The following is a 14,790-nucleotide window of genomic DNA, read 5'->3' as shown; positions in this document are numbered from 1 at the left end:
TCATCATAAGTACTTTTACTTGTGAGAAAACAAGTATCATAATTAGTATCATAATACTACTTAATTATTCATTATAATATATACTACATTTATTATATTTATGTATGTATATTATGTATATAGATAGATAGATAGATAGATAGATAGATAGATAGATAGATAGATAGATAGATAGATAGATAGATAGATAGATAGATAGATAGATAGATAGATAGATAGATAGATAGATAGATAGATAGTCATGATTGACTTTCTCTAAAAGTCAATCATGTATTTAGGTATCCATCATAAAATAATGTTATGTTAAATACGTTATGGTATTGCAGTTCAGTCTGTTGAAATAGTAAGTGATATACTACCTTCCCTTGTGCAATACAGTGTGTAACCAGTTATTTGAGCAGGTATTTTACAAATTATGTTTTCTGATCAGAAATGATTGATTATAATGTGGTATATCTGTTTATAAATAATAGTTTGAGAATAAACAGCTGTGTTGAACCAACCTTAAAGACAGACTAGACCTGTAAAACATGCAACAGAGGAAAACCAATATATGTGCTCTTCAGAGAGTGGTCAAGTTTATACTGGGCTTCTCTGAGCTCACAGAACTAGAGTTGCATTTACCACATGTAACCTTTTTTCCCTTCTTTTTCATAAAATCTACAGATAACTTTGTATCTTTTTTCTTTGGTTGCTTGAATGAAGTGTGAAAGGCACACATTTAATCTCTCAGCATATCCAATTCACTGTCATGTATTCTATGACTTTGACTGTGACTTCCACTAGGTGGTAGTAGAGTTCGCCTTTAAATTTGTGTTTGTCTTCCAATGTATGGGTGGCAGCTTGCATTTGAGAATTAGATGAACACTTGAGTTTGCACGTGACAGGTTAGCTGACTAGATAATTGTGTTGCTAAGTTAATATCTTACTCTAAAAAGTGTCATGAAAATGTAATTTTGACTGGTTGGCAGTTTGTGTCAAACATGCATGCACACATACAGAGGCCAATCACTTAAGCACATATAAACGATACAATGCCATTAACTATGCAAAATACATTTAATTAACATAACATAACATAACCAGTATTAACATAACCAATCAAACAGTTCTGAAAGAAAATTTTGTATTGCCAACTTTTTCATACACCCAGAAAATATAAAACACATTGGCAATTTTAGGGCCGTTTTTCTATAATCAGTCTAGGCTGTATGACTGTCAGACAAGGCCTGACAATTAGCCTGAACTTGTAAATGCAGATCAAGCATTCACAAATGTTAAACTCAAATTATTTGCACTTAATTCAGATTATAGAACAGCTGAATGTTAAAAGGGAACTCAGAAGACTATTTCATTATATACACGGTCACCAATAAAGTTGGAATGAAATATTTTTTACCTCTTTCCATGAAATTATTGTGACAATGTGATGTATTCTTGATAGATAAAGTATATATTCTCGAAATTGTATTGATCAATCTCATTATACCTGGTCAAAGGTGATTACTGGGCGACCGTGTATTTATGAGACATTTAACAATATATTAGTTTTAAATATGTGTCATGTTTTAATGAATATTTTTGTTTTAAATATGTGTCATGTTGTTGTGATGTGTGATGTATATTTTTACTCTTATGTTTTAATGTCTTAAGATTATGTGCACTGTCTTAGGCCTGTACGGCCTTTGGCTGTGTTTAGAGTAAGAGAATGTATGTGAGTATGTTCAACTGTCAGTTCCCAGAATGTTAACAAAGGCAAAGCTGTGATTTGGCCTTCAACCTTCATAACTCAGCAGATAAAGATGCAGTTGCAGAAACTCCTGTGGAAAGAGATATCTGGTGTTTATGATGATAACTGGGTAAGGTCATCATCTGATGTAAGCTGACGTACAGTAGAAGGAGGGAAGCTTTTCCCTGAAAAGCTATATAAACTAGTGAAAACACACTTATGCATACATGCAGACACCTGAGGCATGAAGATCACAGCTCTCATTACTGTCCTGAGCTTGGCTCTAGGTTTGTTTGAGCTGCCATCAACTTTTGCCTTGAACAATTATGGGGATGGTGTGAACCAAAAGGCAGGGCATACAGAGCCTACAACTGCTGCTGGGGTCACTGAGGCTCCATCTGTGAAATGTAAGCTCCAGGGTTCTAGTCGTCTACCTGCATTCTCAATGGATGGTGACTACATTATTGGGGGTGTTTTCTCCTTACACAACTATATTCAAAAAGTGAAGCATAACTACACCAGCATGCCTGAGCCACTAAGGTGCACAGGAAGGTTAGTATGAGAAAGAAGTGGGGGATTAAAGGATGAGTGGGGGGGGGGAAAAAGTTTTTTAATGATGTGTTTACAATCATTTTGCAAACATTATTGTGTGTAGTGTTAAACATTTTACAATGAATTCCTTTTTACTTTATTGGACAAATCAGTATGCACTAATTGCACAAAACATTGTTGTTTTTTCTTGATTATAATTGATAACAAGTGCATTTAACTGCGGTAAGAATACTTCATTGCATAAATTAATTTTAATGTTGTCTTTTTTAAGACTTAATTGCATTTCCTGTTAGTGAGTTTAGGAGTTTAAGATGATTTGTAGTTGTGTTTTCTGTTGAAAAACTGTCCTTATCATATGAAAATTTCAACAGTGAGTGTCTGTGTGCAGCATTGACTCCCGTGAACTGCGCTTCTCACGCGCAATGGTCTTTGCCATCCAGGAGATCAACAACAGCACGGAGCTGCTGCCAGGCATTAGACTCGGTTACCAGATCCACGACTCGTGCTCCTCAGTCCCCGTGGCTGTGCACGTGGCGTTCCAGCTTTCAAATGGACAGGATCCGGTGTTTAACACCGGCAACAAGTGCTCACAGTCAGGTGTGGTGATGGCTATAGTTGGTGAGTCTGGGTCCACGCCATCAATCAGCATATCACGCATCATTGGGCCGTTTAACATTCCTCAAGTAAGCTTTTAGACTTTCTGGCTAACTTTGTGTTAAATAGCCCAGAACTGATTGTGTGTGCTTTCCCGTTAAATAATTACACTGAGCTTCTTTCCTTTAGGTGAGCCACTTTGCCACCTGTGCATGTTTGTCCAATAAGCAACAGTACCCGAGTTTTTTCAGAACAATCCCCAGTGACCAGTTCCAGGCTGATGCTCTGGCCAAACTGGTAAAACACTTTGGCTGGACTTGGATAGGTGCTGTCCGGTCTGATTCGGACTATGGAAATAATGGCATGGCGTCTTTCCTGCACGCAGCATACAAAGAGGGGATCTGTGTGGAATACTCCGAATATTTCTACCGGACCCACCCACACAGCAGTATCCAGCGAGTGGCTGATGTTATCCGCAGGTCCCTGCATCTCTGATGTGATCACTGACTTTCTGCACACAAAAGCACTTAAACATACTAAAACAACCATAAATAACATGGAAAATTATTTAGTTATTATATTGTCCTCTTGTTGCTCTGACATTGATTACTAATATTGTTATAATATAGAGTCAGTGAGACTAGTACTACTGCATTAAAGTATTTCTCATGCTTGTTAATTGTCTCTCCAGGTCAACAGCTATGGTTGTTGTGGCATTTGTTGCTTCTGGAGACATGAGGATCCTGCTGGAGGAGCTGTCTCGCCAGCCCTCTCCACCTCGCCAGTGGATAGGCAGTGAGTCCTGGGTAACAGACTCAGACATGCTGAGTTTCAGCTTCTGTGCTGGGGCAATTGGATTTGGCATTCAGAAATCTGTCATCCCTGGTCTGAGAGACTTTCTGCTTGATCTCTCCCCCACTGAAGTGGTTGCCTCTCCACTACTTACTGAGTTTTGGGAGGATGCTTTCAAATGTCGGCTGGGGAAAAGTGAGAAAGCTGTGTAGATTTTTACCATGTTTATTTCTTATATTCATATTATTTAGAGGTTGCTATGTCTTGTTGATTGTCGATCATATTTTCCTATGTTAAAATGTTCACAGCTGCTTAATGACCATAACCCAGTTTACTAGTTAAATGGGAGTAAAATCTGTCAGTAATGAACTAATGTAAAGTAAGATGACTACACAATTATCAATAATATCATCAATAGGGTCAAGGAGCCCTATTTTGTACAGACTACAGTGAAACACTGCACTGAAGCACACAATAAATACAGTCATGTGTAAGTCAATACAATACAATACAATACAATACAATACAATATGTGTAAGTCAAGAAAATAAAGAAGTTGTGGTTTATCACTTATGAAATGTTGTAGCTTTTAAACTTTAAACTTTATAAATCTGATCTGATGACTAATTCATGATAACCTGAGATGACATACTGTACATAAAGGCCACTAAAATATATTATCATTTTGCCCTGCACAAACTGAAACATGAACAATGAAAAAAGAGTTGATATATCAGGCAGATACAAGAAAGAAAATAGAGTGTAAAAATGAATAATAAACAATAATGAATGATAATAGTCATGAATCATGTATCATGTAATTACATAGGCAAGAATATTGATTGTAATATTATTGTGATGGCTTAGAAATATGTCTTTCTGTGTGTTTTAGGTGTTAGCACAGATGAGAGTGTGTGTGATGGAAGTGAAGACATACAGGAGCTCCGGATTGCATACACTGACACATCTCAGCTGCGAATCACTAACATGGTGTATAAGGCTGTTTATGCAATAGCACATGCCATTCACAATGCTGTGTGTCAGGAAACAAATTCCACAAGTCACTGTGACAAATTCACCAGGATAGAGTCCACACAGGTTAGTCAAAATAAATAAGAGAATACCTTTGTTCTTGTCTACATTTTATGAAAAGAAATATAAAATGTATTTTACATTATTTCTTTTTCGCCATCTCACTGCTCCCTCAAACCCAGGTTCTTACTCAGCTGAAGAAAGTAAATTTTTCTCAAAATGGTTATCATGTGTCATTTGATGCGAATGGTGACCCTGTGGCTATGTATGAGCTGGTTAACTGGCAGAAAAGTAAGAGTGGCAGCATTGAGCTGGTGACAGTTGGGCATTTTGATGCATCACTTCCAGTGGGCCAGGAGTTTAATATCAACAGGAACCTCACCTGGTTGGGGGATAGCACACAAGTAAGGAGCCTAACAGCAATGATTTATTGTATTATACTACATCTCTGTAGCAAAGGTGCATGTCTGTATGAGTTTGCATCTATCTGACAGGTGCCTGTGTCAGTGTGCAGTGACAGCTGTCGTCCAGGAACTCGTAAAGTGCTGCAGAAAGGAAAACCGATCTGTTGCTATGATTGTATACCTTGTCCTGAAGGAGAGATTAGCAATGCTACAGGTAAAATAAAATGTTTTCTTAAATATACAGTTATCTATAACATAGACTATGTGACTGCTAAAAGCTCCTCTAACATTTTGTCTTTTTCAGACTCCCCTGGTTGTTTCCGTTGCCCTAAGGAGTTCTGGCCTAATGCAGAAAGAGACACTTGTTTCCCCAAGCCTGTAGAGTTTCTTTCCTTTGATGAGGTCCTGGGAATCATCCTGGCTGCATTCTCAGTTGGCGGTGCCTCTCTGGCCATCATGACAGCAGCTGTGTTCTTTCATAACAGGGCATCTCCAATTGTCAGGGCCAACAACTCTGAGCTGAGCTTCCTGCTGCTCTTTTCCCTGACTCTGTGTTTCTTATGTGCATTAACATTTATTGGGGCACCCTCTGAGTGGTCCTGCATGCTGCGCCACACAGCGTTTGGGATCACTTTTGTCCTCTGCATCTCCTGCATTCTGGGAAAAACTATAGTGGTTTTAATGGCCTTCAGAGCTACACTCCCAGGTAGTAATGTCATGAAATGGTTTGGTCCCCCACAGCAAAGAATGACCGTAGTGTCTTTCACATTTATTCAAGTTTTAATATGTACTATTTGGTTGGTTCTTAGCCCCCCATTTCCAATGAAAAACTTAACCACATACAAGGAGAGAATCATCCTGGAGTGTGCATTAGGATCAGCTATTGGGTTCTGGGCTGTGCTTGGGTACATAGGCCTACTAGCTGCCTTTTGCTTTGTGTTAGCTGTCCTAGCACGGAAACTACCTGACAATTTTAATGAAGCCAAGCTTATCACCTTCAGCATGCTGATATTCTGTGCAGTCTGGCTCACCTTTATACCAGCTTATGTCAGCTCTCCTGGAAAGTTCACTGTGGCTGTTGAGATATTTGCCATTCTGGCCTCCAGCTTTGGACTTACACTGTGTATATTTGCTCCAAAGTGTTTTATTATATTGTTTCAGCCAGAAAAGAACACCAAGAAACATTTAATGAACAAAAATCAATCCTAGGATGTCAGAGGTGTGTAGATAGTTGGGCAACATACAGTACTCATGCTGTGCATATGTAACATAGTCCACAAACTTCTAAGATCATTTGAATATTCACTTTTGCAAATACCCATGTAATCTGCATATGGAATTATCTCTGACAATGCAAATTAGTACTCATCATGTGCTAAAACTTCAGAATAACCAAATAAATAAAGTCCATAACAAAATTGCAAGGTATTGTTTTCTTTCTTTCTGTATTTACTGTGTGAATAATATCAATATAATAATAATATGAATACAAAAATATCAAAAATGGTTAAAAAGAGATGGATGCCAAATGCCAAAAAATGAGGGAGCTCAATGATAGCATTTTATATACAGTGCAATAAAAAGATAAGCTGGCTTTATTACAATATACACGGTCGCCCATAAAGTTGGAATAAAATATTTTTTTACCTCTTTCCATGAAATGGTTGTGAAAATGTGATTTATTCTTGATAGATAAAGTGTATATATTCTCAAAATGGTATTGATCAATCTCATTGCACCTGGTGAAAGGTGATGACTGATGTGTATAAATAGAAAATAAAAAGAGGAATGTGTCTGAAAACAAAATTATTCCAACTTTATAGGCAACCATTACGTCTATCTAAACACCACCTTAGCCCTTTTTTTTCATTTGGTTGCAAATTAGTGGAGTTAGAGCCATCAGCAGAATTGCTTAGTGCAGGTGCTAATGGACCCAAAAGTGTATCTCGTAAATTACTCCACTAATAATGCCTGGATTGTTATCAAACTTCTACAGTAGTACAAATAGGGTCTTTACTCATAAATCGATGCATTGGAAAGTTTGTAAGTACACCAGGAGTTTATTAAAACAACACTTACCTGGTGGCTTTTACTCTGCTGCTACTGCTAAAGCTGTAAACCTCGCGCGATCACTGAAGTCCCGTGTGTTCGCATGAGATCCCGCACAGAGCACATCTATATATATATATATATATATAGATAGATATAACTGTATGGCATGTTGTCCTATCCTTCTACTCATGTTGATGTCTTCTGCTGTACTCTGCTTCTTGCTCCTTCTTCACTACTTTACTAGTCTCTTCCGGCAAACAATGTTTACAGCTTTAGCAGTAGCAGCAGAGTAAAAGCCATCAGGTAAGTGTTATTTTAATAAACTCCTGGTGTACTTACAAACTTTCCAATGCATCGATTTATGAGTAAAGACCATATTTGTACTACTGTAGAAGTTTGATAACAATCCAGGCATTATTAGTGGAGTAATTTACGAGATACGCTGGTGGTCCCGTTAGCGCCTGTACTAAGCTTAAATAGACGTAATGGTGCATATGACATTAGGTCAAAATTACGCCGGACCATCGCTTTAAGTCTACTATAAAATTTGTGTCCTCTCCTCTTTAATGTGTACAATCATAAAAAAGAAAAAATTGAAAGAACAACTTAAAACCTTCTGAAAATCATGTCTTTGCTAGCCTCTAGTAATTTAAAAGGGACATATCCTGTAAATTTCCAGGTCAATATTAGACCTGAGGGGAACTATCTATGTGTCGTGGCTGTGCCCAGTTCGTCTTGGCATACTGACTCGAAGCTATGACAGCTGGTTCAAGGGATGTGGAATATGGGGTCTGCACTGAAGGCTGCTCATTCATATTGAAAGGAGCCAGAGGAAGTGATGCTATATAAATCAACTGTGTCCTGAAACATCATAATCATTTATATGTAACCAGAAAGGCCAGCTAATCTCTCATATTTAACGTTTGAAGTATTCAACAAAATTGTGCTTGAACTCTCCTTAAAGCCCTTGGCCAGTCATATTGCTTTTGGGGCAAAAGTGGCCCAGCTGCTGTAACAATTTGAAAAACGATGGAGATGGGGCTTATTTCCTTTGCACTACAGTCCTGTGTCTTCTCCTCCAACATACAAACAAAACTATCAAACACATACTGTATAATAGTTTTGGTATTTATAGTATTTCAATGTGTATATTTGTGCTGCTGTTTTTCTGCTTCAGTGCCTTGTGTTGAATGCAGACCATGACTTTTGCGATCAAGCATATCAACCAGCGCAATGATGTCTTACCACTCCTCAAATTGGGTTTCCACATCTATGACAGCTGCAATAATAAACCTCTGACACCACTGTAGTGATGACAAATGAATCAGCCACTGGAATTGTCTATAGAATTTCATCTACATTCCATCAAGTGTAATATTCTCCCTCTGTGCCCTCTTTTGACTACAAAGGTGTCTCCCACCCCAATAAATTCAACCTCAACATTACAGTAATGTCATCAAAGGTACTGCCCATGACTATGTGACCTCTTATGTGAGTGGGACCAGATGAGAATTTTGTGTGAATGATTGGAAATTCCTCCTGACAAGCAAACACCTTGCATGGTAGCCTCTGCTGTCAGAGTATGAATGTATGTGTGAATGGGTAAAACGTGGCATGTAAGTGTAAAGCACTTAGAGTGGTCAGAGGACTAGAAAGACACTATAATTGCAGTCCAGACAAAACTAGAGCCTCCCCTTAACTGCACTATAGGCTGTATGAATGTCACACTGTCCAATATGCTTCCATTTTCATGATAATACAGCAGTTGACAACCTGATGTGTTCTTTTACATGTGAATGTTTGATGATAGAGTTAAAAGTTGTATAACTCTGTATTACTCTATAATAAATGAGTTGACACAAGAAGACTCTCAGGTGAAGTCACGGTCTGCACTCGTGTTTGATGTAAAACTGAACTGAACTGTTTTCTCAATGCATGTGTAACTAAAAGTACACTTAAAATGTATTTTAAATACAGTTATATTTTATGACCCCCTCAGAAGGTCTCTGAAGTTAGTGCTGTTTTTCTCTGTGTTAACAATGTGATATTTTCTATAAAGAACTACAAAAAGTTTCACAAAATCGAAATGGTCATTGTTGGGCAACCACATTACAATAGTCACATAAAAAGTGGTTTGATTTCCATGGGGTTATATGAGGTGGAAGCTGAGTGAGCAAGTGTGATCAAATAATTAAAAAAAGAAAGATTTCTCTATTGCTTCTAGTTTCTTGTGGCTTTATTCTTTACAATTCAGACACTTTTATAGCTAGAAAGACAGTTATATGATTGTAATATATGGATGATGACAGGTCACTATAAATTAATGCAAAATACAGATTGGTTCAGACTAGGGGAACATTTTATTGTGTCTGTTACCTTTATCCTTTAATTGTGCCTCTACCCATGATTGCTTTCTTTGTGTTTCTCTCAGGTCTCAGAAGGATTATGTAACATTTGGGGCCAAACAGTGCCACTAAGAGGCCAAAACTGGAGGCTAGGATGGCAAATACTTCCACTGCATCTGCATATTTGCCTGGGGAGTTGACATAAGCAGGGACAAATGCCACCCACACAGCACAGAAGATCAGCATGCTGAAAGTGATGAGTTTGGCCTCATTGAAGTTATCTGGAAGATTCCTTGCCAGAAATGCTAGCAGGAAACTAAGGATTGCCAGTAAGCCAATATAGCTAAGTAACACTGCAAAACCAACAGTTGACCCAACTACACACTCATAAACTATCTTGTCATTGTGGTACTGAGTGTTTTTATGAGGGACTGGTGAGGCAGTGACAATCCATGCAGTACAGATTGCTGCCTGAATGCAAGTTAGAACCAGAACTGTCCCTCTCTGCTGCATAGCACCAAACCACTTAAGATTGGTTCCACCTCCTGGTTTGGAGGCCTTGAAAACAGCCAGAACCACCATGGTTTTCACCAGGATGCATGAGACACAAAGAACAAAGCTGATACCAAATGCTGCATGTCTCAGCTGGCATGTCCATAGTCTGGGGCGACCGATGAACAGTAGTGAACACAGGAAACATAGCTTCAGTGACACCAAGAGCAAGAAACTCAATTCTGAATTGTTGGCGCGTACCATGGGTGTGCTGCGATGATAGGTGAAGATCCCCAGGACAAAGGCACAGATAAATGTGCCCAGCAACGAGGCGGTTGTCAAGCAGATACCCAGAGGCTCATGGTAAGAGAGAAACTCAGTTTTCTTAGGAACACATTGGTCACGCTGGGGGCTGGACCAGAAATCCTCTGGACATCTGGTGCACTCCATGGAGTCTAGTAAAAAAATATGGAAAGAATCTATTTTTTCTGCATTTTTATTTCAGCTAGTTGGAGGAACTAATGCAGCCACAAAAACATGATCCCTTCCACCTGGGAACAGTGTCTCAGAAATTGGATACCACGGCCAGATGCTTTTTCTTCAATACCAAGTGGGCATCCATAAGAGGTTATATTCCTAAATACAAATTACTACTCCACATCATATCACACAATGTTAAACTAATACCAACCAGTTTGATTGCTGAACTTTCCCTCAGAACAAGGGATACAATCAAAACAGCACACAGGCTGCCCCTTCTTTCTGGCCATGCGGGTACCCGGAGGGCAGCTCTCGCTGCAAACTGACCTGGGTGGCTACAGGGAAAGTAGTGTTAAAGTAGTGTTACTCTAGACCATTTGATACTTTTATTGTATGCCATACAAAAGCAAAAACAACAATAAACGCAAGTTACCTTTTTGGAGTTAAAGTTCCAGTAGATTCTGTCTTCATCTAGTGTGAGCTCTTCTCCTTTGAAGGCTGACTTCTTAACCACACCCACACTATGAACTTTTGTTCGTCCATTAGGAAGCCACTTCCAGTTCATGATATCATAGTTTGGTAAGGCATCACCATTCTCATCAAAAGACACTTGATCACCAAAGGGTGTGGTGAAGTTGACCTTTTCCAAGTAATACATAAGCTATGGCAGGATGAGATAAATAATACATAGCTTGACAGACTCCATCAGGAAAAAGTACTGGTCCTGATTGGACATATGCTTTCACAGGGTCTGATTGACAGGTTCATGATACTGTTTAAATCAAGTGTACTAAAACAATGATATTTAGGGTCTTTAAATGTTATTCTTTTCTCTTGATTTAAAAGTGTATCTTCTACTCTAAGACAACCAGGACATTGAAACCAACCTACCAATGTAATAATTGTGTTTGCTCAAACATACTTAATAATGCAAATCTATTACAGTAAATACAGTACCCCCACACTGTTTTTTTAAATTGATGTCACACCTGCCATGGCTCCAGTCTTTGTAAAGTGGCACAGCTGCGCCTGCTGAAAGGCCCTCTGCCAGGCACACACTGCATCATGTCATCAAGGGCATATGCTAAGGCATATACAGCCTTGTAAATGTTGTACTCAGGTCTGAGGTTAGACACATCCAAAAACTCAGTCTCCACATCCTCTAGATCTTCATCTCCAGTGCATAGCACTCCCCTAGCTTCCATCCAACCTGCTGGAGGTGGTGCGAATCTACACTGAAAAGTGTGTTCCCAAAATTGGTTCACCTGAAATGAATTTAAAAAATGTCTTTTAAAATAAATAATGACAATATATTATTCTTGCAATTTGTCATTGTATTGTAAGATTAAACTCTTACCATGCTATTTTCATAGTCACTGTTGTGGTTTTGGTCAGGATGAATTTTTAACAGGAAATCCCTAAGGCCAGTTATTTGTCCATGACGGATGGCTATTCCTAGTGTGCCACCAAGGTAGGGCATGAAGGCAGGCGTCTGAAGCCCATCAATTAATGTCCAGGCTTCACTGGCAATCCATTGCAGGCCTGTTACATTCTGCTTCACCACCTGTGCAATGCATTATATACATTTATTTTCCGATTTCTGTGAAACAGATGCTCTAACAATCTGTACAACTGCAGTCTATTTTCTATTATGCAGTGAATTACAACAAAATTACACATTAACTCTGACATAGCTGACTCACTCGGTGGTAATGAGAGGCACACATATAATTAAATTACTAAAAGCAAGGTCATTCATTTAAATTAGTCTGTTGAGATTGTAATTTTACCACACCAATGTTTTCAAATCCCATTTCCAAATGATTCACATTACTATTTTTATGCAATTTTGGTTCGATGACAATTCACATAATTTTGGTCAATTAATAAAGGGGAAATAAAAATATTCCCTGCTATAGGTCGAAAGATAGCATTTTTTGTTAATCCCAAACCTCTTGCATGAGTTGAATCATATGCATCTGATGTGCAAACACAATGACCACTCGAGCTGTGGACTTCTTCATCATATCCACAATCCTTTTGTACTCCTTTGAATCATTGCCCCAGGGCAAAACCTCTAAATAGGCCAGACAACCTCCACTAGACTGAGCCAGGTCCGATTGGAAGGAGCGGGCAGCATGCAGTCCATAGTCATCATCACTGACCAGCAGACCTGCCCAGGTCCAGCCGAACCATTTTAGAATCTGAATCATGGCATGCACCTAATTGAGTACAGAGCGGAGGGATTAGTGTATAGGCTGGAATATTCTTTTAGTGTAAACTTTCCAATACGTGACTCACAACTGAATCATAGTTCTTTAATCCCATTAAATGTTTTCGCTTAAATCTATATTGTTTCATTGATGCACAAAACAAATATGCACAAAGATGTATTTGATTGGAAAACATATTTTCAAGCTTGTTATACCTTAATTAAGAGATACACTATTTTGCAGTATTACAGTATTTTACAGTATATCACCTGGAAAGCATCACTTGGGATTGTTCTAAAGAAGGATGGAAACCGTTGCCGATCATTCAGGCAAGAACATGTGGCAAAATAACTCACCTATAGTATAAAGAAAAATACATACTGTGAATAGGTTATGTACCTCATGAAAATCATTGGTGAGTTTTCAAATATTTTACTTAAAAAAAAACTATTTATAATCAAGTACAACATGTCAAAAGCTAACATGAAATTAACGACAGGAAACTTACAATGGGCAGTCTGAATAAACCTAGCACATTGGAGGTGGCAATGGAAAATGTCGAGAAGGGATCACCTACAATCCCTAGGACTGGAGGGGTCCCTAAACAAGTCTCCTGCAGTGGGAACCGCTCTTCTCGGCCACTAGCCAGTGACAAAGCAGCACTGAACCCAATACCAAGTGTCGCACAATTGTCGTAAAGACTGTATCCCAGAGTCACATTAGTTAGAAGATTGGAGTTTCTGTTTATCTCATCAATAGCAAAGGCCATAGTCATAGCATGCCTGAACCCTGGGGGGTCAAAGCTAACACACAAAATGTCACTATTAATCACTAAAAATGTAATACAGTATTTCCAATAATCTGCACATGCTGTGTGATTTTGATACTTACCCTTGGCAGCTGGGCTGATGTGGCTTCGAGGTGAACGTCAGCTCAGGAAAGACAGAGCTATAGTGGACTTCAAACAGCCCACCCAGTATCACATCCCCAACCTTGTGCATCCCATTAAGATTAAACTGCCTTCTTAATTTACAAGATGAGGAAAGAGAGGAAGACTCAGAAAATAAAAAATAATAGTAGGACAAAATCAAGATCATGTAGATACACAAGAGCAAATATTCCCCCATAACTGCCCTCCTCACTCTTGTATCTCATCTTCATGCATGGGTACTTAACTTTATATGCAGGGTTACAACGTCCCTTTTCGTCATTGCTGAATATTTCATACCACTCATTTGGGCATACACAGCAGAGGGGGATGGGCATAATACACCTTTCAAAATAATTGACACATTAGCAGTATCTTCACAAAAATAACCTTAACTATATTATATACTTTGTGAATAACATTTACGTTCAAGATGTTCACTAACACTTAATGCTCCACATGCACACAGATGGTAAAACACTTAATTTCAGTGAAACTGAAAAATTAAGAAACACAAAGACAACAATAAACACTAAAACTACAACCTTAGCACTCATCATGGTGTGTGCATCTAGACATGGAGATAGGCTGCTGGAAACAAACAGACAACAAAATTGTGCTTTTATACAATACTTTTTAAGAAAATGGAAAACTTAAAACTCATAATGACTTGGTTATTGCTAAGTCATTACATTTTTGTTTAGTTATTCTAGGGGAACTAGTCAAGAGAAAAGAGTACATTGTTATCACGTCTGAATTCGCAGGAGTGATTTAGCAAACCAGAGTTTACTAAACCTACAGAGAAGGCTGCTGTATAAGTTATTTATCAGCAAAAGCAAAATATGTCTTTCCCAGACCAAGAAAGAAATGGCTAGAGCAGGTGAGAGAACTGAATATAACTAATATGATAATACAAATAATTAGCAATTAAATAGATACTTTTAACCTTGAAAAAAGAAATGTGAAACTCATTGTCATAAAATTACATAACTAAAAAAAAACATATATGGTTGAGGAACTTGAGAAACAATTTGAACTTTAAATGAGACTCATGAAATGTTGTCATAATTCGAATAACATCCATATATGTTGATACAAAAACATACTACGTCTCATTGTTCTTGAACCTTTTAAAACCATTAAACACAAGAAACAATGATCTCCCCCTTTTTTAAAA

At 38.2% G+C, this 14,790-nt stretch overlaps 2 protein-coding genes across 2 annotated transcripts; one reads left to right on the top strand and one right to left on the bottom strand.

Annotated features, from left to right (window-relative positions):
• The first annotated feature begins 2,174 nt into the window (after positions 1 to 2,174).
• LOC133980670 (extracellular calcium-sensing receptor-like) lies at positions 2,175 to 6,312 on the top strand. The gene is made up of 8 exons (XM_062419440.1): positions 2,175 to 2,281; positions 2,670 to 2,964; positions 3,065 to 3,354; positions 3,567 to 3,862; positions 4,560 to 4,765; positions 4,882 to 5,103; positions 5,194 to 5,317; positions 5,408 to 6,312. Exons 1-8 carry the CDS (start codon positions 2,175 to 2,177, stop codon positions 6,310 to 6,312), a joined length of 2,445 nt encoding a protein of 814 aa, XP_062275424.1.
• Positions 6,313 to 9,533: 3,221 nt separating this feature from the next.
• On the bottom strand, positions 9,534 to 13,896 carry LOC133980962 (extracellular calcium-sensing receptor-like). Its single transcript, XM_062419851.1, has 10 exons — positions 13,879 to 13,896; positions 13,577 to 13,740; positions 13,194 to 13,488; positions 12,955 to 13,041; positions 12,425 to 12,694; positions 11,830 to 12,036; positions 11,462 to 11,737; positions 10,906 to 11,133; positions 10,684 to 10,807; positions 9,534 to 10,420 (listed from the first exon to the last, which is right to left on the bottom strand). The coding sequence occupies exons 1-10, from the start codon at positions 13,894 to 13,896 to the stop codon at positions 9,534 to 9,536; spliced, it is 2,556 nt and encodes an 851-aa protein (XP_062275835.1).
• Positions 13,897 to 14,790: the final 894 nt, after the last annotated feature.

The sequence above is a fragment of the Scomber scombrus genome, chromosome 5, assembly GCF_963691925.1.
Source record: "Scomber scombrus chromosome 5, fScoSco1.1, whole genome shotgun sequence".
NCBI classification, from domain to species: domain Eukaryota; kingdom Metazoa; phylum Chordata; class Actinopteri; order Scombriformes; family Scombridae; genus Scomber; species Scomber scombrus.
Note: the sequence above shows the minus strand (reverse complement) of the source record. Positions and strands in the feature narration are given on the sequence as shown.

Excerpts from the sequence above, each read along its gene's own strand:
- LOC133980962 (XM_062419851.1), bottom strand. Across the intron at positions 13,042-13,193 it reads GTTTATTCAGACTGCCCATT|GTGAGTTATTTTGCCACATG; the intron begins GTAAGTTTCCTG and ends TTTATACTATAG. Across the intron at positions 12,037-12,424 it reads TGATTCAACTCATGCAAGAG|GTGGTGAAGCAGAATGTAAC; the intron begins GTTTGGGATTAA and ends TGCATTGCACAG.
- LOC133980670 (XM_062419440.1), top strand. The coding sequence starts at position 2,175 with ATGGATGGTGACTACATTATTGGGGGTGTTTTCTCCTTACACAACTAT. Across the intron at positions 2,965-3,064 it reads GGCCGTTTAACATTCCTCAA|GTGAGCCACTTTGCCACCTG; the intron begins GTAAGCTTTTAG and ends TCTTTCCTTTAG. Across the intron at positions 3,863-4,559 it reads CAAATGTCGGCTGGGGAAAA|GTGTTAGCACAGATGAGAGT; the intron begins GTGAGAAAGCTG and ends TGTGTGTTTTAG.